At 46.7% G+C, this 27,438-nt stretch overlaps 1 protein-coding gene across 1 annotated transcript in view; it reads left to right on the top strand.

The window, feature by feature from the left end:
* The first annotated feature begins 236 nt into the window (after positions 1-236).
* LOC122943443 (RING1 and YY1 binding protein) overlaps positions 237-27,438 on the top strand; it is a 64,141-nt gene continuing 36,939 nt past the window's right edge. The window contains 3 exon segments of the mRNA XM_044301202.1: positions 237-540; positions 1,803-1,893; positions 1,895-1,929. Of these exon segments, the coding sequence (XP_044157137.1) occupies positions 509-540; positions 1,803-1,893; positions 1,895-1,929 (158 nt within the window). The 5' untranslated portion in view covers positions 237-508.

Genomic DNA, 27,438 nt, shown 5'->3' with positions numbered 1-27,438 from the left:
TGCTTTCCCTCCCACCCCTTAAGCTGCACCCACATGTCCCATCCTCCTGATCCCCCGGCACCCACCATCCAGCCTTGAACATCATCCAATTAAACCCCCCAAGACATAAAAAGAATCTTTCACCTTCCCCACTTGCTGGACTTTTAAATCCCCCACGGTCGGCGATTGGCTGGCGGTGGCTGTGACGTCACGCCGCCGCGCCCCGCCCTTCCTTCCGTCCCTGAGTGTCTGTGCAGTCTGGCAGCGGATCGGCGAAGGAGAGAGAGCAAGGCTGGGGCTGCTCCCGGACCTACCGAGGAGGACCAGCCAGCCTGCCAGCCTCCCCACCTCTCCCCACAAGCCCACCATACCTTCACAGCTATACCCCCCTTCACCTCCAATCCATCCACCTCCCCCCCTGGACCCTCCCTTTAAATCCCTATTTATTTATAGGTGTTGGGAGGGGGGGTTCCCTGCAGAACACAAGAGGGGGGAGGGTGCACCAGGCGTGCAGCAGGATTTTACCTTCATGATTATGGGCGACAAGAAGAGCCCGACCAGGTACAGTGCAGCAGGGGATGGTGTGGGGGGAGGGGGGTATAATAATAATCAGCCTTAAAGGGGAGGGGGTAGGTTTATTTATATACCCCCCCCCCCCCCATTACCATGTAGACAGATGGAGACATAATCCCCCCCCCCCCACCCTCTCCCAATCATGTCCCTTTCCTGCAGTGCCCACCACCCTGTAGCCCCCCTCCCCATTATCTGCTATATGGTCTATGGGACGTATAGATGTATATAGGGAGCTGTGCATGCGCTGGGGAGGAAGTGCACAGCTCTGCTATGGCGGCTGATCCTCTCTCAGACACATAACACACACTCCCTGCACAGAGCCTCAGACAAAGAGAATATTTACCAGGAGAGAGAGGAAAAAAAAAAAAGAAAGAGGCAGGGTGGAGAGAGAAAGAGACGCCTCCGCTACCCTTAAAATCTAAATAAGTCATTACCCCCCCCCCCCAAATATCCTTCAGTATTATTTCATTATTGATAGGTGAACGGGGAGGGAATGGGAGATGGTGGGTGGCAGGGACGTCTTGTGTTGGCTACGGCTTGCTTTGTCTTTTGTGTGTTATTTTCACAGTGGGGTGTGTTGTGTTTTTATAATGCTTTATTCTTTTGCAATCTCTCCCCCCCCCTTCCCCCTCTTTCCTTTCCATGATCCTCTCATTGCTATATGTCAGCAGGGCCCTATAGGGAAATAAAGGGTTAAATGGAATGGTGACGGCTGTAGAAGGCGAAGGGAGGGGAGGAGTGTAAGGGGGGGGGGGGGGTTCTGTTGTTGGAATGGCTGCATGTCATAATGGGGGGGGGGGGGGAGTTCATTGGCGGAGATGCTGTGGGTGTTTTTTCAGTGACCGGGTGCTGGCACAAGGTGGTGGTGGGGGGGGGGGGTGAGGTGAGGGCATAGCAGCTCCCAGTGGCAAAAAGGCTGCCAGGGTAGGAGCCAAAACGCGTGGCTCTCCTTTAGACGTTAGGGGCTGATTAACCCCTTCCTGGACTTGCTTGGCTACGTAAAGGTTAATTTCAAGGGCAGGGAGTTCGATCTCGGCGACGGCGATTCTTGGTGCCCCCTGCAGTCGTCGAATTGACATCCTGCACCGTTGTGCATTTCTTTTCTTTTCTTTTTTTTTCTTTCTAGATTGTAGAATGGGTCGAAAGTGGAACATTTGGGGTTTTGATACATTTTGGGGGGGTTTTCGTGTGTGAGTGATTGACAGGTCTGCAAACATGTGATTCTGATATTGGCTGTCCTTGCTTTCCAGGCCAAAACGGCAAGCTAAGCCTGCAGTGGACGAGGGATATTGGGATTGTAGCGTGTGCACTTTTAGGAACAGTGCCGAAGCCTTTAAATGCAAGTATATGCGATGTCCGGAAGGGAACGTCCACCAGGTACGGTACCGGCTGCCAGGTTTCAGCACCTTCCTCAAACAAGACAATGTTGCGTTTCTCATATGTAAATATTGACTTGATACGTTTATTGTTTACCTTTTCCTGATACGTTTTCTTATTATTTACACCTGATGGCGTCTGAGCATGGAGACCTGTCATGTGGTGCCACAGTCCACCTTTCGTGCCGCCATGCAGCTTTGTACAAGGTGTTCGTCAATCCAAGCCTGCGCAAAAGTTCCAAGAAGTAGCATATGTTTTATGTCTTATAAATTGCCCTTGTCAAGCTGTTCTAATAATGGGCTACACTTCGATGTAGCAGAGCTAAAGTTGTCATTTAACTCTGTCATTAACTTGCTTTTACGCGGCCGCATACGGTCCGTGTGGCGGCTGTATTTCCGGCACTGACCGTGGCCGAACTCGCTGCATCATAGTAATCTAGATCGGGTCAGATGAGTCGCTGTCAAACGGACAGCATCTCATTGACCAAATGAAAGCAGCCTAAGGCCTCATGCCCACGACTGTATTTTCGGTCTGCCTCCGATCTGCATTTTTTGCATATCGAATGTGGACGGCACACAGATGCCACATCTGCGTGGCCGTGCCGAACATGTCCAATTCTTGTCGGTATTGTGGGCAAGAATAGGCATTTCTACTGTGTCTGAGGCACATGGTCCACATTCGTATTTTGGGGATCTGCTATTTGCAGACTTTAAAACAGATACAGAGGTGTTCAGGAGGCCTAAGGCAATGGAGTAGGTTTACCAACCAAATGTGGTATCGTAAATATGTTGTGCCACATGACAAATTCATCATGACTACATTTGATAAACCTGGCTCTGCTACGTCAGTACTTTACTATTAAGGCTACTTTCACATTAGCGCATTTTGCGGATCTGTCATGGATCTCCAAAAACACTTCCGTTACAATAATAAAACCGCATGCGTCCGTCATGACCGGATCCGGTCGTATTTTGTCTTCTATAGCCATGACGGATCCATCTTGAACACCATTGAAAGTAAATAGGGGGAAGCATCACATCGCAGGACAGAAAAACGCCGCATGCAGCCTCCAGAGCGGAATGGAGACTGATGCATTCTGAGCGGATCCTTTTCCATTCAGAATGCATTTGAGCAAAACTGATCCGTTTTGGACCGCGTCGTGAGAGCCATGAACGGATCTCGCAAACGGAAAGCCAAAGCGCGAGTGTGAAAGTAGCCTTAGTGTGCTTTTCAAGGAAAATGTGCGCGGTATGTGCTGACATGTTATGGGTGATGTCTGTCTAGCAGCATCTTATGTGACATGTAGAATTTGATGGCAGGTGAGGAGCAGGTGACTTGTCTAGACATTGGCGAGAACTCCCTCCAGACCTCTTCGTCTTGGGGAGGATTTGCTACAAAATGATTATATTCCGTAGGTATTAATGTATCGTTATTACGGTGGAATTGCCTTGCGATATGGGAAAAATATTTTTGCAAAATGTCACTTTTTTTTAATGCAAATATTTACTTTCTGACGTGTTCATTTTGTGTCTGATTAAGAAGCATTAACCCCATGAAAGCCTGCATTCAGGAGGGTAACTACCATAGCGGCAGACCATGCAACTGCTATGGGGCCCCAGGGCAAGAGGGGGCCCAGTTGGGATTATCTCCTCTTCTACTGGGGATGAAAACTTGGTCAGGACTCTACCCTCCTAAAGGAAGAACTTTTAGCAAACGAGGCATTGGTAAAAATGGTCCAAGGGTCATTGAAAGGGGTTTTGGCGGAAACCCTTCTGTCCTGTGAGGGGGGCCTGGTTTGATCCTTGCTATGGGGCCCTTACTTCTCTGTTTGCCACTGCCTGCTTTGTGCAATACCTGCTTTTTAACAGGTCAATGATGCATGTGTGTAGCTCATTGATACATAATAATGATGAACTGCAGTATACCATGACCTGTGGAATATGCTGGGAGTTGTGGTCGTCCACAGTGACAGTCTTGCTTGGTAGAGTTACAGTATATGAGATGCCTCAAATGGGCTCCAGGATGGTTCTTGTTTACCCATGAATCTGCTTGACAATTATGAGCTGGTGCTACTTGTACATAAATATTCTTATATTACTTTCAGTGCTGGCATTGGCCGTAGATGAGATGGTAAATCACTGGTCTGACCCATGACAGGTGGTTGAGGCAATAATGGGGGCGTCTGAGGTGACGGAAAGATCGTTATTGGAATAGAAACCATCAAATTTCATTCCTTCAGCACCCCACGAGGTCCGGGCGTTGCAGCCGCATTGTGGACGCCAAAGTGTTGCGGTGTTATGGCTTTCTGGAGAAGGCTTACCAGAATATGTACTATCGCAGGGGTCAGCAACCTGTTGTGAAACTACAACTCTCAGCATACACTTCTGGAAGGGGTTCCTAGAACAGCATCAATGGCATGTATGCTGGGAGTTGTAGTTTCACAACAGCTGGAGTGACGAAGGTTGCCGATCCCTGTCCTATCATGTATGAGATTGTAAGGCAGTTCTGGGGTGTACTGGTCCTCAGTAAGGACATCCCACTGGTGGATGGAGTTGTACAGGCAGCTATACCAGTTGGGTCTCCTGTGGTTTTCTTCCTTCTGGAGGAGAGCTAATTTGTAAGGCATTTGTTATAGGGATCAATTTGTCCGGTGATTATCTTAAAGGGGTATTCCACCATAACCTGACTTAGAGGGTGTTTGTGCAGTTGGATTTCAGCATGTCCCATCCTTTCAGGGTCAGAAGAGATAAGCCACCACCAGAGGTGTTCTAGCCCCCAGCTTGGCCAAACTTGCATATGTATGGTGGGGACAGAGTTGGAAGGAATCGGCAAAATGACAGCTATCTAATTGTCTGACCAGCCCAGCACTTCTCCATTGGGGGTCTGACAACTTTGGTGTTTCGTTGCGCTCTGCTATGTATCTGATGACATAAAATTAATAAAAAATTAACAACATGGAATTTTCTTTTATGGAACTTTTTTGTTGTCAAAACAGAAAGCGTGTACTTGATTTCAGTCTTATGTGGGATAGTTCAAAGATGTGTCATTGAGGACAGCACACCCCTCCCCCATCACGGGCGTACCGCCTCGTGCCTTTTTCATGCTGAATCGTCATAATATCTTGATGTTGCTTGACGAGACATCAGGAGTTCTCTACCGACCAAATGAGTCACCTCTTAACGTGAAACTTCCAGTGTGCGGCTAAGAGTTCTTTGAATGTGCGGCGAGTATTTCCTGCACGTGATTGACAGTTAATAATAAACAAGGTGCTCGTCGGCTCTGAGCAGAGATACCGAAAGTGTGTCAGGGTTGTGTTTGTACAGAGCGACGACAGCGCTCACAAATGTCCTGCGTCGCTTAGGACGGTTCTGATTGTTGGGGAAATGTACTTGTTTTGTGAGATGATACCTTAAAAAAATGATGCAATGTTCTCTCCACTCATGGAGACTGGCGGCCATCTTCCTTTAGGGTATGTTCACACAGAAGCTTTTGAAAGTGGAATTTTAGCAGATTCCATGCCAAAAATGCTGCTGACTGCATGGAATCTGGCTCCCATTGCTGCCAGTGGGGATGGCTTTGTTCACACCAGGAACAGACATGGTTGTCTGCACGGTCGTGGCCACCCATTGAAAACAATGAGAAATGGATTCTGGCGAGGCCGTCTGATGGATATTTGACATGGAATCTGGCTCCCATTGCCTTCAATAGGTTGCCGCACTGCAGTATAGTTTATGGCTTCGTCCACACCAGGAATGGACATGTTGGTTGTCGGGACGGTCGTGGCCATCCATTGAAAACCATAAGGAATGGATTCTGGCAAGGCCGTCTGATGGATTTTTGACAAGGAGTCTGCTCCAAATTCTTTCCTTGTGTTAATGGAGTATGAGGGGTGAACAATATGTATGAGGGCTGTGAACAATGGAGAAATATCAACCACTTGATGGCGTTGGATACCAAAGTGATAGCTGAAGTTGGTCTGACCTTATTTTCGGTGTACAGCAAGGTACGCTTTTCAGGACCCGACCGGTTCCTTCCTCAGGCAATTACACTTCGTGGGGCTGGTTGACAGAGCCGAATCTCCATGAAAGTGCGTTGGCCTCCAGCAATTAGGTTGTTAACCAATGGCCCAAACCTACATGAACTTCTGAAAACATAGTGAAGGTCTAGGGCATGGATGTCAAACTCATGGCCCTCCAGATGTTGCAAAACTACAACTCCCATCATTCCCTGATAGCTGTAGTATGTCCAGGCATGATGGGAGTTGTAGTTTTGCAACAGCTGGAGGGCCACGAGTTTGACATCCCTGGTCTAGGGATATAGACGGATCCCAGAGAGACCTGATTGTCTCTGTTCCATGACCACCCTAGGCAATGTCAACCAGCCCAACCTATGATAACCTTTCAGGATGTCCATTGAAGAGTTTCCCATGTGGTGCAGTGTAAAGGGTAAAATTGTACTGAGCTTTGCTGTGACCAGATGGATAGAAGAGGTGGTGGTCATAGCTGGTCAATGTCTTTGGTGAACGGTCACTTTTCTGTCATGGAAGTTGGGTAACGAGGGGAACGTGCCACCCTAGTTCTTTGAGACTAGACTAGAGGTCGTTTTGGTAGCTCCTCACCATACAAGCTTGGTTGTCAGCACCAAGGAGAGCAGGCTTGGGGTATTTGATTTGGGCAGCGAAAGGTAAACGACCTCCTAAACATTAGTTGGTTTTGATTCCCTCTTTCACCCCCTTGAATAGAAAACCTCTCCGTTCACTGAAAGACCCCAGGCATATTGAAATGGCTCTCAGTAAATGGGATTCCTTCTCGCGACGTCTTGCTTGGAGGATAAAGTGTTGTCTAATGAGTGAAAGCCCTTAGGGACCTATTCATGTTTCAAGGTCATAATGTAATTTTCGAAGCAGGTTTACGAAAATTGACATTTCGGGTCAACAATGGTTTCGGGTTATTTACCAAGATGGGTTGTCCAGAGGGTAGGACTATTGGTTACAGGTGTCCCTTGTCACAATTTACTACAGTCAATTATTTGACTATGGAGGACAATAGGATTTCAGGTTCATAATCTTTAACTCATTGAGAACTTTGTATCTATTGTGCTTGTGTGAACGAACGTTGCCAGATTATAGGGAGGGAAAAGGGGCAGTTGACCAAGAGCTTCCACCATTTTTTTTTATTTTTTGTTGTTGAAGGCTTGGTATGGTGACATTGTTTCCTGGCCAAAGTATGGTGCTATTTTTTTTTTTTTGGGAAATATTACTTTTGCACCATCAGGTGTGCACTACTTTGTACATTTTTATTTTATTTTATTTTTTTCCCTGCTCCAAATACCATCATACTTGTAGCACGCCAAAGGGGAAAACCTAGAGAACTAATAGACAGGAACTCCTAGATGGAATACCAGGGGCATTGCTCAGTGTTTGTTTGGCGAGTTCCTGGAAAGTGCAGCGTACAGGTTTGGGGCATGTGCCGGATATATTGGTCATGAAGTGTCCTCGTGATATCACGGGTTATAATTAGAGAGGGCCCGTCCCGCTCTCCTGTCACTTTAGTAAATAATCGTATTCCCCATAACAAAGCATTTCTGGTTTATGTCTTAGAACTCTGCACTGTGCCGTCCCTCTTTTATCACTACTAGAAATTATATAAAAATGTTGACAAGTGGATGATGCTACTTTCACACTAGCGTTTTAGTTTTCCGGTATGGAGATCCGTCATAGGGGGCTCAATACCGGGAAGAAAAAAAAACTGCTTCAGTTTTGCCCCTATTTATTGTCAATGCTCCAAAATGCATTCCATTCCGTTTAGTTGCGTTCCCATACCGGAGAGCAGACCGCAACATGTTGTAGTTTGCTTTCCGTCCTGGGATGCGGAGCAAGACAGATTCGGCATGACCCCCCCCCAATGCAAGTCATTGGGGACGGATCAGTTTTCTCTACCACAATAGAAAACTGATCCGTCCACCATTGACTTTGAAATGGAGTTCATGACGGATGCAGATGGTTGTATTATCAGTAACGGAAGCGGTTTTGCTGAACCCTGCCGGATCCAGTAAAAACGCTAGTGTGAGTAAGTAGCCTGATACCAGTTGGTGGTGTCTCTAACACTTACCATGTCCTGTCTGCGCTGACAGCGCCAGATTACGCAGGGATACTCCCATTTGACAGAATAATGGTAACGTCTATTCAAAGTTTCTAAGAGGAGTAACTGAGGAGCAGCACTACGTAGAGGTTTAAGACTAGATGCTCTAGGATTGTTTTATGACTAATGCAAGTATTTGCTAAAATAGGTCAGAAATAGTGACGGGTCCCCTTTAAACAGCCTGTTTCATGTTTCTTGGGCTACCCTTGTGTGTCCGCTATTTAAAGGGGTTGCCTGAGACTTTTATACTGATCGCCTATCCTGTCCTCAGGATAGGTCATCAATATCTGATTAGTGGGGGTCCGACTCCCGCCGATCAGCTGTTTGACGAGATTGTGACATTCCTGTGATTGCTGTTATTATTTATTATAGCGCCATTCATTCCGTAGCGCTGTACATATGAAACGGGGTATACATACATAATACAGACAATTGCACGAAGCATAAACAAGACGAGTTACAAACTGGTACAGAAGGAGAGACCCATCCTGAGGATAGGCCATCTGTATAAAAATTCTGGACATCCCCTTTAAAATCCGGAAAAGATACAGTACAGCAGATTCCTGGGGACATTTATAAAACTGGCGAAAAGAATGAAAATTAGATCCGATGGTTCGTACTCGCAACCTTCAGAATAGTGACTTCTGTGACTGACTATCAAGAATATTGATTATCTGCAGCATTTTCTATGGAATCATAACCAATAATCAATCACAGAATCCTCTTTAGGCTCCCTTCACACATCTGGAATTCCATTCCGCATTTTGCAGAACCGAATTGCAGACCCATACATCTCTATGGGACCGCATGACACGCGGCCCCGATCCGGAATTGCGGACCCGCACTTCCGGGTCTGCAATTCCGATCCTGAAAAAAAATAGAACGTGTCCTATTCTTGTCCGCAATAGCGGACAAGAATAGGCATATTCTCTTAGTGCCGGCGAATGTGCGGTCCACAAAATGCGGAACGCACATTGCCGCTGTCCTGTGTTTTGTGGATCCGCAAAACACACACGGATGTGTGAATGGACCCTAACTCAGGAGTTCTCAGATTGGGCCCTTGCAGCCTAGGGGCCAACATGGTGTCTCATGGGTAAAGCTAAGTACTAATGCAAGGGCATCCTATTGATGTATCCTAAATCTGTGAGGTGCAAAGACGACATTTGGACACATGGTAGTTGTGGTTAAATTGCAGGATGAGCTGAATATTTCTGTAGACGAGAGAGGGCGAGATTGAATGTCAACATGCCCAATCCTTGAAGTGGCCATACACTAGTTTAGAGGAATGTCAGGGGAACCCGCCAATTTCGAGCAATTGGCCGAGGATCAAGTGTTTCTGTGTATAGCCCGACTCTCCTTAGATGGCGGATCTCGGAGGAAAGAACGGTTCAGTATGTTGGATTTCAACATGCCCAATCCTTTTCTTCTCAAGGGAAATAAGCCGCCATCAGACGAGTCTCGCAGCGGCTTATTCCCTTCTCCCCAATGAGAGAACACACAACCCTCTGCTGAATTTCTCACTGCAGCTTCTGTGCATTCAGTGGCCAGGCAGCTGTTTCCTTTTGATACATTGTAGCAAGCCCTCAGGTCAGGATAGATATTCATGTTGCGGATGCATTAAATTCAGAGGATTGTCTAGAATGGATGCAATTGTAGCAAACGCTCAGCTGTGTAGCTACCTCTGTATGGATTATAAAGGGAATCTGTCACCAGTGAACTGCTTGCATAGAGACACAGCTGTGGTTCACTAGATTAAAACGCAGTTTTTCTTTTGTAGATCCAAAGCTCTGTTCCCGAGTTAGGATACATTTTTTTTCCCCTTAATATGCAAATAAAGCCTTTGGTGCAATGAGGGTTTCACCATCGCTCTTGTTGCACCCAAGTTCCGCTCCTTTCTGTGACTAATCCCTCCCTGGTTGCCTTGCCCCTCTCAATCAAAGCAGTGAGGGGGAGGCTGGCCATAGAAAGGAGCGGAGCTTGGGGGCATCATAAGCAACGGTGACTCCCTCATTGCACCAAAGGCCTAACTTGCATGTTAAGAAAAAAAGTTATAACTTCAGAACGGAGACTTGGATAAAAAAAATATATATATGCTTTTTAATCATGTGAACTGCAGCTCTGTGTCTGCTAACAGTTTGGTAGGGAGGTCACTGGGACAGGTTCCCTTTAAGCCTCTGGATGTTAAAGGGGGTTTCCAGCTGGAAAAAAAATACTGTATGTTCATAACTGATCCCAATGCTATTCAAAAATTGGATGCTATCCCCTCCACTCCTGTGCCAATGTTGCTCAGTCCACCTCCCGATCCAGTGGTGACGCCCTCTGCACAGGGCCAGCTGCAGCATTTCCATAAGTTCCCATTTACTGATGGCAAGCAGAGATCTTAAAAATGATGGCGGGTTTACTTAGGAAGACCGTGAATCGTTGATGATAGTAGATCAAGCAGCGGCCTCCATTGAGTTCTTCCACCGATGATTTTCACCGATCTTAAATTTTGGATATTTTTTTTCTTTCCGCCTTGTACATTCGTATTTTTCAGAGTTGTCACAATGATTGATGAACGTTTAGGCTGAGAAGATGCCGCGCCTCAGACACCTGTATGTTTTATTCAGATGGTGTTGCTGATGGCGTTCGCGGTGTTTGAGTTCCTGCTTGTTCGGTGTCTTGTTAACACTTAGTCTCCCTGTCTAGTTAGATTATGTGCTAATCCAGGGATGCCCAACCTGCGGCCCTCCAGCTGTTGCCAAACTACAATTCCCAGCTTGCCTGGACAGCCTACAGCTATTAGGGCATGCTGGGAGTTGTAGTTTTCACAACAGCTGGAGGGCCGCAGGTCGAGCATCCCTCTGCGTGTTAGGCCTCTTGCACACAAAATTATATATTTTTTTTCTGTTCCAGTTTTTTTTGCGTTCTGTATATGGAACCATTCATTTCAATAAATCCACAAAAAAACCCGAAGGTACTCCATATGCCTTCCGTGCAAAGATTTTAGGGGCCAGCTGTTCCGTTCCACAAAAAAACGGAATGCACACGGACGTCATCCGTATTTTTTTGCGGATCCGTCTTTTGCAAACCGCAATACTTTCACACTAGCGTTTTGGCTTTCTATTTGGGAGATCCGTTCAGGGCTCTCACAAGCGGTCTGAAACGGATCAGTTTTGCCCTAATGCATTGTGAATGGAAAAGGATCAGCTCAGAATGCATCAGTTTGCCTCCAATCAGTCTCCATTCCGCTCTGGAGGCGGACACCAAAACGCTGCTTGCAGTCTGATGAAACTGAGCCAATCTGACACAATAAAAAACGGATCCGTCTTGGCTATGTTAAAGATGATACAAACGGATCTGTTCTGAACGGATGCAGGCGGTTGTATTTGAACGGATCCATCTGTGCAGATCCATAACGGATCCGCACCAAACGCGAGTGTGAAAGTAGCCTAAATGCAGAGGTCACTCCCTTGGATTAGAGGTTGGGGAGCAATAACGCCACGTAAGCTACTGTTCTTTATGAGGGCAATTTACCGTAGGCATGGCCCTAAAAATTCGGGGGATTTTCTATGTATTTGGCGGTGTTCGGCTTTTACAAGAGTTCTTTAATTCTCTGCACCCCCAGAGGGCATTGTTAACATCTATGTAAATCTGTCTTTATTAATTTTTACAATTAAAGCCGTCTTTTTTCCATATTGCGTGTTATTAGACTCGCTTTTGTGCTGCTTTTTACCCTTTCAATCACACGCGCCGAGCCAGCTGCACTTGGTCGCTTCACACCGTCGGAGGTGCTGGCAGCAAACGCTGTATGACAAGGGCAAACGAGGTGATGAAAAGATGATGCATTGGGTGAGACTCTCGAACCATTCTGATAGAAAATCGCTTTAATTTCTTCCAGTCGAGGGCTCCGCTTGTTAATTGATCTGTGGACGCGGCATGCGTCGCCTCCATCGAGTGCTTACCCTTCCGCGTTCGCTGTCTATTGGTTACGATTCCTTTCCTCGGAGTTTGAACTTTTATGGAATGAGGCTAGGGACCCTACCCATTTCATGAAGGTTGTCCAGGCACGAATGCCTCCTTCCAAAAAATGGCACCGTGCCTGTTTACGTGCAGTATGGCTGGGTCATCCCTAAGCTGCAATACGGGACAGAATCTGTGAACAGGTGTGGCGCTGTTTTTGGAAGGAAGCTGCCATGTTTTTTGTTTTTTGTTTTTTCTCTTTTCTCTAATCTATACAACCCCTTTAAAGGAGTATTCCCATCTGGGACATTGGTGGCACATGGCTAGGATAGGCCATCGATGTCAGATAGGTGCAGGTCCCACCTCTGGAACCTGCTCCTATCTTCAGGGTGGGGCTTCCAATGTGAAGGAGAGTGCACCATGCAGGCGCGGCCACCTTTCCATTCACTGTTATGGAAATTCTGAAAATATCCGAGTGAGCGCTCTTAGTTATTTTCAGAACTCCGATAGCGGTAAATGGAAAGCTCACTGCGCATGCACGGCCACCTCTCCATTAACTGTTATAGGACTGCCAGAAATAGCAAAACCAGTACTCGACTATTTTCAGAATTCCCGTAGTGTTGAAGGGAGGGTGGCCACGTTGCTCAATGTGCTCTCCTTCACGTCATGGGGCCCGTTCTGGAGATAGGTGCAGGTTTCATCTCTGGGACCCGCTCCTATCGGACATTGATGGCATAGCCTAGAGATATGCCATCTGTATCTGAGATGGGAAAAACCCTTTAATCCTATCTATTAGTCCCATCTAAAGCTTTGTAAACCTTCATTTAAGGCTCCTCCAGGCTGAATTCTTGCTCCTTTTCATAAATCCCGTTGATACTTAAATTTCAGTCTTGGGTTTCTCAGCTCTGTTTTATCTGGCCCCTGGCAAGACGAGCATAACCCCTAAATCCCCAATGTCCTCTTCATACAGTGGTACAACACTCTCCCTTTCTTGACTTGCTCTAGTTAACAGGAATCTTCTATACCTTGTGATGTTCTCCTGTGCCTGAGGGCCTACAAGCCTCATAAGGCCTAAACTCACTTCAAGAGCCAAAGTAGGGAAAGGCTTGAAGGCAACATGGCTTTAACCTTATTATTATGAGATTATTATTTTTATTTTTTGCATTCTGTCAGGGATTGTATTGCTTTCTGTGGTTATTGGTTTAGTCGAGGACTTGGGACATCTGTATCATTTACCGTTGTTATTTTTTAGTTTTTGTTATCCCATGATAAGTTCATTGATCTATGTGTTTTGGGTGGCTTCCAGTCTGCCTCATGACAGTAGTTCAATGGCTGCACATATGAAAACGGCCCTTTGTGACCACTGCTGGCCAGAGGGTTTCCACCCATGGGCACTCATGTAATTAAATAGATTCCAGTGTTTTTTCGAAAGTTTGAAGATTACAGCACTCATCCATGCGATTACTATCTGCAACATGATGTGTCCTGGTGTCGGGGAGACATATTGGTGCCCAATTCTATCTTCAGCAGCAAGTGACCTCACCTCCTTGATTTTTCAGGGATCTATCTTCAATTTTCTACTGTCCCTTCCACTCTTTCCGTCTTCCACAGTGTACCCTGATCTCTAGGGTACGGTGCGTACTATGTACAGATTTTCCATAATGTAATATGCTACCAGCTAAGTAGATGAGATTTGCTAAATCCTGTGTACACGGGACGGAAATTGACCTGCAGTGCAGATTTTGAGATCTACAGCATGTCAATTGGTTGTGCTGATTTGGTGCGGAAACCTTTAGAAAATCCACAAACTTCATGGTTGTGTACAGCACAGGGAGGGGGTCCCCATGTTACAGAGCGATAGACCCTTAGCAGTGTTTCTCTGGAAGAGTGCATCTGTAAAAGAGCGTGTAATGTGCCTTGAAACCGGCGCTACAACATGGGCCAGTCCTCTTAAATTTGTAAATTTGGCCATACTTCTTACATAGCTACAGTGCCTTGTAAAAGTATTCACCCCCTTCACTTTTTCCGTATTTTGTTACATTACAGCGTTTAAGTTCAATGTTTTGTTAATCTGAATTTTATGTGATGGATCAGAACACAATAGTCTAAGTTGGTGAAATGAGAAAAATATATATAAATAAAACTATTGTTTAGAAATAGAAAACAGAAAATTGTCCTGTGCCTATGTATTCACCTCCATTGTTAGGAAGTCCATAAAAAGCTCTGGTGCAACCAATTACCTTAGAAGTCACATAATTAGTGACATGATGTCACCTGTGTGCAATGTAAATGTCACATGACCTGTCATTACATATACACAGCTTTTTTTGAAAGGCCCCAGAGGTTGCAGCACCTAAGCAAGAGGCATCACTAACCAAACACTGCCATGAAGACCAAGGAACTCTCCAAACAAGTAAGGGACAATGCTGTTGAGAAGTACAAGTCAGGGTTAGGTTATAAAAAAATAAAAAATCCTAATCTTTGATCCCCAGGAGCACCATCGAGTCTATCATAACCAAATGGAAAGAACATGGCACAACAGCAAACCTGCCAAGAGACGGCCGCCCACCAAAACCACTGATCGGGCAAGGAGGGCATTAATCAGAGAGGCAGCACGGAGACCTAAGGTAACCCTGGAGGAGCTGCAGAGTTCCACAGCAGAGACTGGAGTATCTGTACAGAGGACGACAATAAGCCGTACGCTCCATAGAGTTGGGCTTTATGGCAGAGTGGCCAGAAGAAAGCCATTACTATCATCTAAAAACAAAAAGGCACGTTGTGAGTTTGTGAAAAGACATGTGGGAGACTCCCAAAATGTATGGAGGAAGGTGCTCTGGTCTGAGGAGACTAAAATTGAACTTTTTGGCCATCAAAGAAAACGCTATGTCTGGCGCAAACCCAACAAATCACATCACCAAAAGAACACCATCCCCACAGTGAGACCTGGTGGTGGCAGCATCATACTGGGGGGATGGGACTGGGAAACTGGTCAGAGTGGAGGGAGAGATGGATGGTGCTAAATACAGGGATACTCTTGAGCAGAACCTGTCCCACTCTGTGCGTGATCTGAGGCGAGGACGGAGGTTCACCTTCCAGCAGGACAATGACCCCAAACACACGGCTAAAGCAACACTTGAGGGGTTTAAGAGGAAACATGTAAATGTGTTGGAATGGCCGAGCCACAGCCCAGATCTCAATCCAATAGAAAATCTGTGGTCAGACGTAAAGATTGCTGTTCACAAGCGCAAACATCCAACCTGAAGGAGCTGGAGCAGTTCTGCAAGGAGGAATGGGCAAAACTCCCAGTGGTGAGATGTGGCGACTGCTCATAGAGACTGATCCAAAGCGACTTGGAGCTGTGATTGCTGCAAAAGGCGGCTCTACAAAGTATTGACTTTAGGGGGGTGAATAGTTCTGCACATTGACTTTTTCTGTTATTTTGTCCTATTTGGTTATTATTAAAAAAACAACAACATCTTCATAGTTGTCGGCATGTTCTGTAAATCACATGATGCAAATCCTCAAACAATCCATGTTAATTACAGGTAAAAAATAAGTCAAGGGGGGGTGAATACTTTTGCAATGCTCTGTACTTCTGACCCACCTCCCTCTCCCCCAATGCTCTTTTTCCCAAGTGGGTGAGGGAGTAAGTCATTTAAGACATTTCTGCAGCTTATCTCTCACAAAGGATTAGGCATTATTGAAATCCAGCATGCCGATCCATCTGTCCCCCCAATACCTGCTGTTAAGGAGCAGTTGGGACACCCCCTTGAGTGGGCACCTGCTGTATACTGGATACTTACGAGATGACTCTGTATTATGGCCATGTGCTTTGGCCCCTAAGCAGACCCTGGGGTATGATGATCCTCATTTAAGTAGGTAAAGATTTGTAAATTGTTCCTTTCATGATCCCATGGCTGACCATGCATAGGACCGTAAATGATGAAAGCTTCCTTTTGTTTGTCCTATTCACCCTAGACCATGATGGTACTCCTGCCCTGCACCACAGAAGCCATGGTTTCCACATGAGGACTATCAAGGCTCTGTTGTCTGGGCTCATGACTGAAGATTTATGGCCTTCTGGCTGGGGTCAGCAGTGTCTTCCCTAAGGTCCTTGACCTCCCAGATCAGGTTGAAAGGTCAGGAGAAAACGTTAGATAAGATCAAGGAAACTGCAAATGGAACAGGAAAGATAAAAGATGAGGTTATAACATCCTTTCTACAGCCTAGACCCCTGTGTACTGCAGGTGGTGGGCAGTCGGGTCTCTTATTCCTGACCCCACCTCCATAGAGATTTTAAGAAATTCTGGAAAAATGATAACGACTGAACTTTATAGGTCCATTCCAAGATCCCGGTGATTGACTGGCGATCAACTATGTTGTTCCCCCTTTCCGGCCAGCAGTACCTGTGAAGAAATCTATATTTACCTGCTCCCCTCCAGCTCCATGGCTACCAGGCTCTCTCCACTACGCTTCTGGCTCCCATCTGTTAAGTTCCGCGTGGGCGGGGTCATGTGCTCCTCTGCAGCCAATGTCTTCCATCTCTGCATGAATTTTTTTGTTCTTCCCTTGTTTCTGTTGGTTTCCACTGACTTCTCTGGTTTGTTCTCACACTTCAGAACCATTCTTGGGGGAGTAGGGCTACTTTCACACTGGCGTTTTGGCTTTCTGTTCGTGAGATCCATTCAGGGCTCTCGCAAGGGGTCCAAAACGGATCAGTTTTGCCCTAATGCCTTTTGAATGGAAAAGGATCCGCTCAGAATGCATCAGTTCAGTCTCCATTCCGCTCTGGAGGCTGCTTGCAGCGTTTTGCTGTCCGCTTGACGAAACTGAGTCAAACGCATCCGTCCTGGCACACAATGTAAGTCAATGGGGACGGATCCGTTTCCTCTGGCACAATAGAAAACTGATCCGTCCTCCATTGACTTTCAATGCTGTTCAAGACGGATCCATCCTGGCTACGTTAAAGATAATAGAAACGGATCCGTTCTGAACAGATGCAGACGGTTGTATTATCTGAACTGATCCGCACCAAACGCGAGTGTGAAATAGCCTAATCGAGTTCTATCGCATTTGACTAGTGAACCCCTTTTGGGGTGCTAATCTTTGCAGAGAACTGCGAAATATGTAGATGTTGTGATGTCAGTGGGGGCCCCTGTCCCCCGCACTCTCAGATCAGTCGGTCCCCAGCGGTAGAAACGCCGCCTGTATATAGCAGAAGGCGACCATATTCGTGAGGTTACATCCAGACTACTCCTTATCAAATACTTTTACAGGAATTTTCATAGTTTAATCTCTTGAGGAGAACTATTTTCCCATTTCAGGGGCTAAGGGCCACAGCCTTCTGGGGCTGCACAGCAACACAGTATCGCAATGTAGCAGTGCACCTATAGAAATGAATGGGGTCACGCTACAACTCGCCAAGAATCCAGCAGGATTGGATTTTTGGGGATTGTGCTCATGATCTCCTCAAACTTGCATGTCGTGCTACAATCTGCCTAATGGCGGCTCTTCATGGTCAATGGTTGCCTCCACTTTTTAAATTTTAAAAAAATCTAAGATATGAGCTGTAAATCTTGCGTCTTTTATGACATTTTTTCACCAATGTGTCCCCAGATGACACATAACCATTACACTCATTGCCAGAAACAGTAGATCAGCGTTGTTCGTGCGCCTCTAAGTCTTGCTTTTAATGCATCCCCTGCCAGAGACATATTGATCCAAGAAGAGAAGAATTTAAAAAAGTAGAGTTTGGCCAGACTGCCCTGATTTTTGCCTTTTGAATAGGTGTCGCCCAATATAAACACTTCCCATTGTCCTACATGGTGAGGTTACTGTCTGTAAGGTTAATGTATAGCCACCTGGGACGTATGGAGCTGAATAGGGAAAATCTGCAGGAATACCTCCACAGGATAGGGGAGATAACTATCAGATCTGTCGGGGTCTTACCGCTGGGACCCTCACCGATCATCCGGAGGCCCCATGCCCCCTGCTGCTCCCCTGAAATGACCGGAGCTTCATTCATTTCTATGGGAGTTCTGGAGATAGTGGAGCGCTGTACTCGGAGCAACAAGGTCGGTGCCGTTGCACCTCCTTGCTTCCAGAGGCTCCACTCGCTGACATTATGCTGTGACCCCACCACCAGGTGGTGAAGATATACTCAAACCTGGCCCTTAAGTCTCGTTCGGTGCACCCACTGTACCGCAATGAAGGCCTTCTGGGAGCAACGAGGTGCAATGACGCCATCCTTGCTGCTCCTAGGAGCTCTTTTGCATCTTAAGAATGAGGGCACCTAGGAAGATGGGACCAAGACCAAGATGCGTAACTGTCAAGACTAGTGTTGAGCGAACTTGTGTTTTATCGAAGAATTGCGTTATGGATTCCGCTACCATGGACCATAACGGAATTTAGAATCCATAACGCGATTCTTCGATACGCCTAACTTGAAACACAACACTAGTCAAGAGAACATGTCTCAGGTGAGACTGTTTTATTGCAATGTATCTGATGACCGGACCCCTTTTAATTCCGCAGTGGAACACCGCTCAGGGATTGACACACTTCTGTAGGATAACATGGAGAAAATATTTGTTGTGGCAGCGTTTTCTCAACGCATGAGGGGGACCCTTAGGGGTGGATAACATTACTGTAGACCAGGGGGGTCAGCCACTTCCGGCACGCCAGCTGTTGTATAACTACATCTCCCAGCATGCTCCATTCTGAAAACAGCCAACAAGTGTGCATAATGGGGGTCATAGCTTCTCCACAGCTGCAGTGCCGGAAGTGGCTAATCCCTGTATTTCGGGCATGGGGTGCATCAATAAAAGAACAATAAGGAGGCTCTAGGGGTTTTGGCTAGTCATTAGTTTGACTGGCTCCATGTAATAATACTTCTTTCCAGTAGTGGCCACTGCAGGGAAAATGAGCAGCTGGATCTGCTGCGATCAGGGTGAGATCTAGTTGTATTAGTGGACGGTTGGAAAAGACTTTAAAGGGATGAGCTATGTTTAAATTGATAGAATATACCGAATTCTGTCCGTCCTGTACTTTCAGATGGATTTTCTTTACTTTTTTTACAGTGAGTGTTGTGCAGAGAGACAGGAAATATGGCGCATGCTTAATCTGTCTCAATAAAAATGTGTACGGCACTGTAGCCGCGTGTTCCCGGAGCCTGCACCGCATGCCATAACCGAGATACATTTGCAGTGTATGGAGCAATTAGAATAGTGACAAATTCTCACCTCCGCAGCACATTCGGCTCATTTATCTGCGGTTATGTTTGCAGTCTCTAATGCACACTAGATTACATTTTCCACAATTTCCCGATCATTCATCTGGATTAAATTTAAATATATGCGCAGCTTGAGAAGCGTAGATGGAAGCATCCGTGTAAATCCACACAGGGATGCATGAGTGTCGTGTGCCAATAACTCCTAAAGCTGTAGGTTAAAACATGGACTAGATGTACCACTCAGACCTATCCTACCTAAAGGGGCGTCTGGCACGAGGGACGGTTTAAAGGCACACTCAATAGGTCTAGCAGGGCCTGAGGGGGCGGACACAGAGGTTCCATCACAATGTTGGGCAGTTTGTGAATACACCTCGTATATCCATTTCTCATGTTTTTTAAGATCCCGGCTTGTAGTCTTTGAATGGTAACCTTCCTTATTTGCTTGCGGAGGGTGAGACTACTGGTCATGTAATCACACAGGTGCATGCTATGATAAGGGTCTATTTACATGTTGCTGTTGCTCAAAAACACAGTTCAAACCACGGGTGTGCATATGCGACCCTCTGACGTTATATAGGGGTTGCCCCCCCCTCCCTAAAAAAAAAATAGGGCGATACAGGTAGTACAGAGCTTCTGGGACTCTATATACATGGGTGGTTTTGCAGCTAGAGTCCAGTTTTGTGCTGCACCACTATCTCAGCTTCTGCGAATACAGCTGCCGTCAGTATGCACTGTGCTGATTATAGATATGCACCTCTCTCAGCCGCTAACGGACTTCCCTTGGCCAAATTTCCTGGTAATAATTGCAGCTCCATAAAGATGGCGATGAAGGAGTTAACAGACTGTCAGAGTCATTCCTCCCGCTCTCCATCTCTGGAGGACTGAGGCGCAGCATATTATTAGTCTGTAAAGTGCCTCTCATACCATGTAGTGTTTCCAGAGGCCCCAGACTCTCCGTTCTCATCTACAATAGCAGATAATTCCATTTGGCTCGTGTCGCCTATTACTGGGAGACAATCTCGCTGCTCTTAAACTATTACATTAGTGGCACGATCTGTTCAATTACCGGCCAAATCCATAGATCAGCCAAATTGCAATATTAAGTTTTTTTTGTTAGTTTCCCCCCCCCGCACCTGTATAGCGAGCGAGGAACAGATCATTTAGAGAGCACGCTGAAGAATCGGCGTCATTATTTGTGGCGACTTTTCCCCACGGGCCCCAGTGACAATCATTCGAAGCGTGAAGCCGGACCGTGAAATGAAATGCGCTTTGATTTCATTAGAAAGAGGCCGCGTCACGAATTAGGTTGAAACGCTAAGAAATGGAATGGAAATATTTTAGATTGTCCTGCTCCCCTCTCCTGTGTAAAGTGCAGAATAGGTGAAGAAGGGTCATAGTCCTCCTCAGACGTGATTTGGCAGACGCTCCGCTTGGCGGCCGTCTTCGTGGTTTGTCGTCATGAGCTCTGGAAAATAAAAGGGCAGATTCGTTGCTATATCTGTGGAATGCGTTTCGAGATACAATGATACATTGTTGCAAAGGAGTCCAGAGGATTGACTGGATTCAATTGTAACAGAAGCTCAGCTCTTCGGCTTCCCGGAGAGGTTGGTGGGCTTCTCCTTAGTAAGGGTACTTTCACACTAGCGGCAGGACGGATCCGACAGGCTGTTCACCCTGTCAGATCCGTCCTGTCACTATTTTGCCGGACTGCCGCTCTGTCCCAATTGACTATAATGGGGACGGGGGCGGAGCTCCGGCGCAGGACGGCAGTGCACGGCGAAAGGCCGCCGGACATGCAGTACTGCATGTCCGACTTTTTAGTCTGGCGGCCTCTCGCCGCGCACTGCCGTGCTGCACCCGAGCTCCGCCCCGTCCCCATTATAGTCAATGGGGACGGAGCGGCAGTCCGGCGGCATGGCGAAATAGTGGCAGGACGGATCTGACAGGGTGAACAGCCTGTCGAATCCATCCTGTCACTAGTGTGAAAGTACCCTAAGGTCTTATTCACATGTCCGTGCCCTTGATGAGGTCTGTGAGATCATGGACAGTGTTTCATCCGTGAAGGGTGTTTGGTCCATGAGCCCGTTTTTTGCCCTCTGTGTGTCTTCTGAATTCTACATATACTGCTAGGCCAAAAAACTGACTTCCAGCGCTACCGATGGTCTGTGACAGAATACGGATGCTATTAAAGGTTTTTCACGGACCCGTAGACTTCAAAGGGCATGTTTGGTCCACAACAGGGACCAAACGAGTGCATGGTTCCATGATCTTTCCGCTAACGAGGTGTCAGTAGAAAACGACTGACGTGTGGACAGACGCGTTACATTGAATGGATCTGAGTGCTGTCGGGGTTCTCCAGACTTTACTGATGTCTGAGTAAGGCCTCGCATTTCTGTGTCCGTTTGACGTCTGTCCTTTTTTTTTTCATCTGTGAAGGATCCGTGTTTGGTCCATGTTTTTACCGTCTGTGTGTCATCTCTATCCCACTGACGTTGCTCAGCTGAAAATGAATTTCCAAAGCTTCTCCTATCGGTCTTCAGTGACAAACGGACGCGGCACGGATACCATCCGTGTTGTGTCTGTGATTTCCATGGACCCATAGACTTCAAAGGGTGTGTTTTGGTCTGCATCGTGGACCAAAGTATGTCTTTTTTTGCTGACACATTCAAATTGTTTGGTCAGTGTTTGGTCAGTGATTCTGAGCCAAAACCAGGAGTGGAGCCTACACACGGAGACAAAGTAATATGGAAAGATTTGCCCCTGATCTGTGTTTTTTAAACCGCACCTGGTTTTCAGTGGCAATCACTGATGGAGATCACTGATCAAACACTGAAGTGTAAACTAGGCCTAAGGCTGTTTTCACACAGTCAGTGTTTGATCAGTGATTTCATAAATGTATGCATAGAGGTGGATCTGTCTGATCTTATTTGGGTGGACCAACTGGACCCTTTTCCGGTCTCTTGACCAGTCCGTTAGGCAAGTGCCCCATGTTGTCTTCAGTATATTGACCCCTCGGTGCCGCGGTCTTGGTTTTCATGCTGTTTTGTGGTCGCCCTCTTCCGCTTTGTAATGTTTCATGAAGTTGTTGGCTGACGCTGTTGCTGGGAATCCTCGCACCTCTCTGCAGCCGCCTCCTTGTCTGTCACTAGAAACAAGCAACGGGCTGGAGGAACGTCTTGCGGTGACGACTGTCATTGTGACACGCAGTCTCGGCGATGCTGTTTCCTTAAACGGCAGTCTCCTTTCCTCCGGCTTAACATCTCATTGGCTGCGCTGCTTTCCCAGCTCAACTGCTTTGGCAATGAGGATTCAAAACTGTTGTCAGCTTTTCGCCCCCCCCCCCATCCACAAAATCTGCAACGGGGCACCTGTATGGCCACCCTCTTCACCTCTCCTGACGCGTCTGTTTTAGTAACTACTTGCATTCCCCATGCAATTCTTTCCTGATCTGTTCGTTTTTGCGGAACAGATCTGGACCAGTTCTGTACCCATTCATTTTCAATGGGTCCTGAAAAAATATCGGACAGCTCAATGAGTGGGTACAGAACTGGTCCAGATCTGTTCCGCAAAAAACTGAACAGATCAGGAAAGAAACAACGGACGTGTGAATGTACCCTAACGCTATTCCTCTGCTATTCCTACTAGAAGCTTATGAATGAGATGCCTACTGAGTGTTACCAGTGGGGTTGTGTCTCTGGTCACTAGTGGCGCTGATTGGGTATTGTCAGACGGTGCAGGCAGACTCCCCCAACCCAGCTGGCTATTCATTCATAAGCTGCTAGTAGGAATAATAGAAGCAGAGTGCAACATAGTCCTAATATAGATGCCTCAGAATGATTATTTCATGTGGAATAGTTATTTACTACAGCAGACATGTCAGCGGCGGTGACCTTCATTAAAGGGATTGGCCCAAGATTGAAACTTACGGCCTGCTGTGGGTCCAAACAATGACCCCCCCCCCCCCCCCCCAGATCACAGGTATGGGGGGGGGTGTCAGTGAGCAGAGCATACTTGACTGGCGGCTCCATGAAGTTGGGTTGAGCGCAGTGCGCATACCCGTCCGATTCTTCATTCACAAGGGGACTTGTGATCAGTGGGGGTCCGATCACTGGGACCATGAACAATCCTGAAGACAGGGCTGTGGGTACGTGATGGATAGATGCCAAGTTTCAGTCTTGGACCAATCCCTTTAAGAGAGTTCTTGCTTGCCTTAATTAATAGGCATTTTGGGCTCGCTGGCCTCTTCCAGTTTATTTTTAGAAAATATATTGAAGTTTTGGACGCCGGAGCAGAACTCGCTGTACTCTGCACCCAGAGGATCTAAACAAAGTGAATCACCCAGGAAAGTTTACATTTTTATCATCGCTTAGTCTTGTGCTGAAAGTGTCGTCTCCAAGTTTGGGAAGACCTCATGCGCACAACTGTGTTTTTGGTACGTGTTGCGGGTCGCCCCAGGACCCAGTCATTTATATGAGGATGTAATCCGTACGATGTCCGCATCCGTTCAAAATGTCCTATTCTTGTCCAGACAAGATAAAAGAGCAGGTGTTTTAACAATGGGGTCCGCGGAAAGTGCGGGATGCGCACGGCCAGTATACGCATTTTGTGGATCTGCCGTTTGCTGACCTCAAAATGGATACGGTTGTGTGCCTGAGGCCTAAAGGCGTGTATGTGTAGCTCTATATCGAGGAGGGGGTGGGGAGCGATGGAGGGGGTGGGGAGCGATGGAGAGATGGAGAGATACAGCCTCTGCCTCTCTTGTATGTTTCCGGAGTCGCCCCCTGTAGTAGGCTGGAGCTGCATTTACAGTTCTGCCGGTTGCTACTGGAAACTGTAAAATTCTTGATTTGTGGAATCTATCCAATTCTGTTTTATTTGTTATGATCGGTAATTGCAGAAAATTACCTACAATTCCGCTTCCATTTTATCTGTGAAAGTTTTTTTTCTTTTTTTTCTTTCGGTTTCCTTATGTGAACGGCCGCCTGTCCAAAAGTGGATAAGAAATTCTCGCTTTTTTCAGCACTTTTTTGAAGCTCCCTAAAGCTGGAGATGAGTTTTAATATAAAAAGTATTTTTGAAATGGCGTCAATGTGTATGGGGGTAATCTAATTTTATCCCAATAGTAGATGTTAGGGAGAGGAAGAAGGATCAGGTATGTTGAAATCTAACAGCCCTACCCTTCTTTCCCTCATCATCGGCCATTGCGGGAAAGTTGGGTTACCCCCATACACGTTAGACTGTTCGCCGTTCCCCCTGGCAGGTTTGGTTGAATTTAAGATAATTTGTCCTCAGAGGAGGCAAGCCGCCGCCAGCTTTTAGGGTCTCGTTACATGGGCAAATCAGGCAATCGATTGCTTAATCCCAATCACTGCCTCATGTCAAGGTGCTATTCAACAAATGAGCAAATGTTTGGCGCCTAATCGGACATGAAAACGATCGTTTGCCGGCAGCACATTGCTCTAGGGCATGTGCTGCCGGCAATAATAGAAACAAACAGAGGTGCGAATAATCTATATGTCAGAGGCAAAGAACAGTCGGGCCATGTGGTCGTTGGTTCAGGCAATTGCAGCTGCCTGGGAGGAGTCGGAGCGGAGGATGGGAATGGTGATGGCTCTAGCTGTTAGTCAATCACAGTGGCTTTGCTCACACCATTGCTCCCTAAGGCTGTGCCCTGAAAGGCGGGCCCCATTTCTTCCCCCAGAGCACACCCTGATGTTCAGGCTCCTGGAGTGACCTCGATGCTGAGTGTTTGTATGGGTGCAAGGTGGGGCGTGTAGCGTGCAATGGCTTGGCTGGCAATCCCGCTTTTGCAATCGTGCCTGTAATTTGCTACTGAGACGTACAGGTTTTTGGATATGACTGGCCAAGTCATGTCTAAGGCTGGGTTCACACCTGAGCGTTTTACAGCGCGTTCCTACCTCGATGTAAATCGCTCAACAAGGAGAAACCAATGATTCCCTATGGGAATGGTTCACACTTGGGCGTTTTACAGCGCGTACGATCGCGCTGTAAAACGCCCGACGCTCCAAAAAGTACATGAGCGACTTTTGGGGCGTTTGTGGCCATAGGACACTGTAGTGAATCACACAAACGCGCGTCAAACGCGCGTTTACTATTACAAAAACGCGCATAAAAATGCGCGTCAAAAACGCGCGTAAAACGCGCGTTTGCGCAACGCTCAAGTGTGAACCCAGCCTAAGTGTGCAGGGTGTCTTATCGGTATTCCCCTCACTGCAGTAAAGTCTAAATAGCACAGGTAGCAGGATACCTTACTGCTCAGACGTGCACATTTCTTAAGCTTCTTGTCTGTTTGTTCCTTTCTGTAGATCATGCAGAGATTGGTGAGTCTCTGTAGCTTTAGCCCAGTCTTTTGAGGAATAGAGTACATGGAATTGCCTCCTCACTCTTCCTCTACTCGTTGGAACTCTTTAGACTCCAGGGTTGACACCCAAGCTTCCTGTAGGGTATTGGGTATACACAGCACTAAATGTCATACTATGACGAGCATATTTGCAAGTTCCCCTCCTTCTCTTGGTTGCTATGCAATTATCTGCCTGTGTTTTAACGAGCACCGATCTGCTTGATATATACGGGGTCATTAGCGCGCCATGGACAAGTTAGCTCTGCTGGCCGGTCATTCTGTCTGACGCCCGGTGTGGATGATCTTTGGCTGTATACCCCTAGGATGACATGTCTCACCTCTCCTGTAATCTACTTCATCAAAACAATTGATTTTAGAGGATGAATAAACCAGTCCGAACTGTCAGGATTACTTCAATCTCTGCTCGCGGCAAAGTTTTAGATATTGCATGACAGAGCAGAACGCGGCCGATCACAGAGAGCACATGACGTTCATGAAATTGGCGGCAGTAAAACGGACACCGTTGCGGCGTCTTGTTGACAGCTGTAAACATCTACATCTGATAGAAGCCTTTTCTCCAGGCGGTCAGGGAAACAACCCGAAATTCAAACAATTGTGTATCTTCTCCCAGATGAGGAGTCAGACAGAAATCCTCCCCTCCACTTCTCGCTCTGATCTCCGGCAGAACAGCAGACTCGTAACCGGTCACCAGGGGCTCCTCCTGACAGCCGCCTGTCACTTTCCATAGCCTAGCATCCTGGAAGCCGCAGAATCTTTGCTCTACCTGCTGCAGTACAACCGTCTTCTGGGTAAACGGAGGATCATCTCCGAGATGTCTTTACATCTAGTGCCATGGGTTCGGTTACAATCCCTATACTTCGGCGGGACGTGAGGAGGAGCGACAAGTCCTAAGCTATTAAGGGAGCCCCTCAGTCATCGCTTCTCCATATCCTGCTGGGTGGTTTATAGATGACATGGACCCTCTTAACACACCCCCCGTGTGTCGTCTTGTGAGCTGCTAGGCACGTTATTCTTTTTTGTGAGCTCTATGAAGTGAAACATTTATATGGGTCCGTGGAAAAATCGGAAAATGCACCGTTTGGCAGCCGCATCCGTGATCCGTGTTTCCTGGCCATGAAAAAAATAGGACCTGTCCTATTTTTTTCACGGCCAACGGTTCACGGACCCATTCAAGTCAATGGGTCCGTGAAAAATCACGGATGCACACAAGATTGGCATCCGTGTCCGTGATCCGTGTCCGTTTTTTCCTATCATTTCAATGGCAAACTTGACTTAGATTTTTTTTTCATTTTTCATGTCCGTAGATCCTCCAAAAAACAAGGAAGACCCACGGACGAAAAAACGGTCACGGATCACGGACCTACGGACCCCGTTTTTGCGGACCTTAAAAAAAACGGTCGTGTGCATGAGGCCTAAAGGTGACGTCCTCTTTAGGCCTCTTTCACACGACAGTATGTCCATTTCAGTGTTTTGCGGTCCGTTTTTCACGGATCCGTTGTTTCGTTTTTTGCTTCTGTTGTGTTTCCATTCCGTTGTTCCGTTCCGTTTTTCCGTATGGTAAATACAGTATACAGTAGTTTCATATAAAAAATTGGGCTGGGCATAACATTTTCAATAGATGGTTCCGCAAAAAACGGAACGGATACGGAAGACATACGGATGCATTTCCGTATGCATTCAGTTTTTTTGCGGACCCATAGACTTTAATGGAGCCACGGAACGTGATTTGCGGCCAAATATAGGACATGTTCTATCTTTCAACGGAACAGAAATACGGAAACGGAATGCATACGGAACACATTCCGTTTTTTTTG

The sequence above is a fragment of the Bufo gargarizans genome, chromosome 7 (genome assembly GCF_014858855.1).
Source record: "Bufo gargarizans isolate SCDJY-AF-19 chromosome 7, ASM1485885v1, whole genome shotgun sequence".
NCBI classification, from domain to species: domain Eukaryota; kingdom Metazoa; phylum Chordata; class Amphibia; order Anura; family Bufonidae; genus Bufo; species Bufo gargarizans.
Note: the sequence above shows the minus strand (reverse complement) of the source record. Positions and strands in the feature narration are given on the sequence as shown.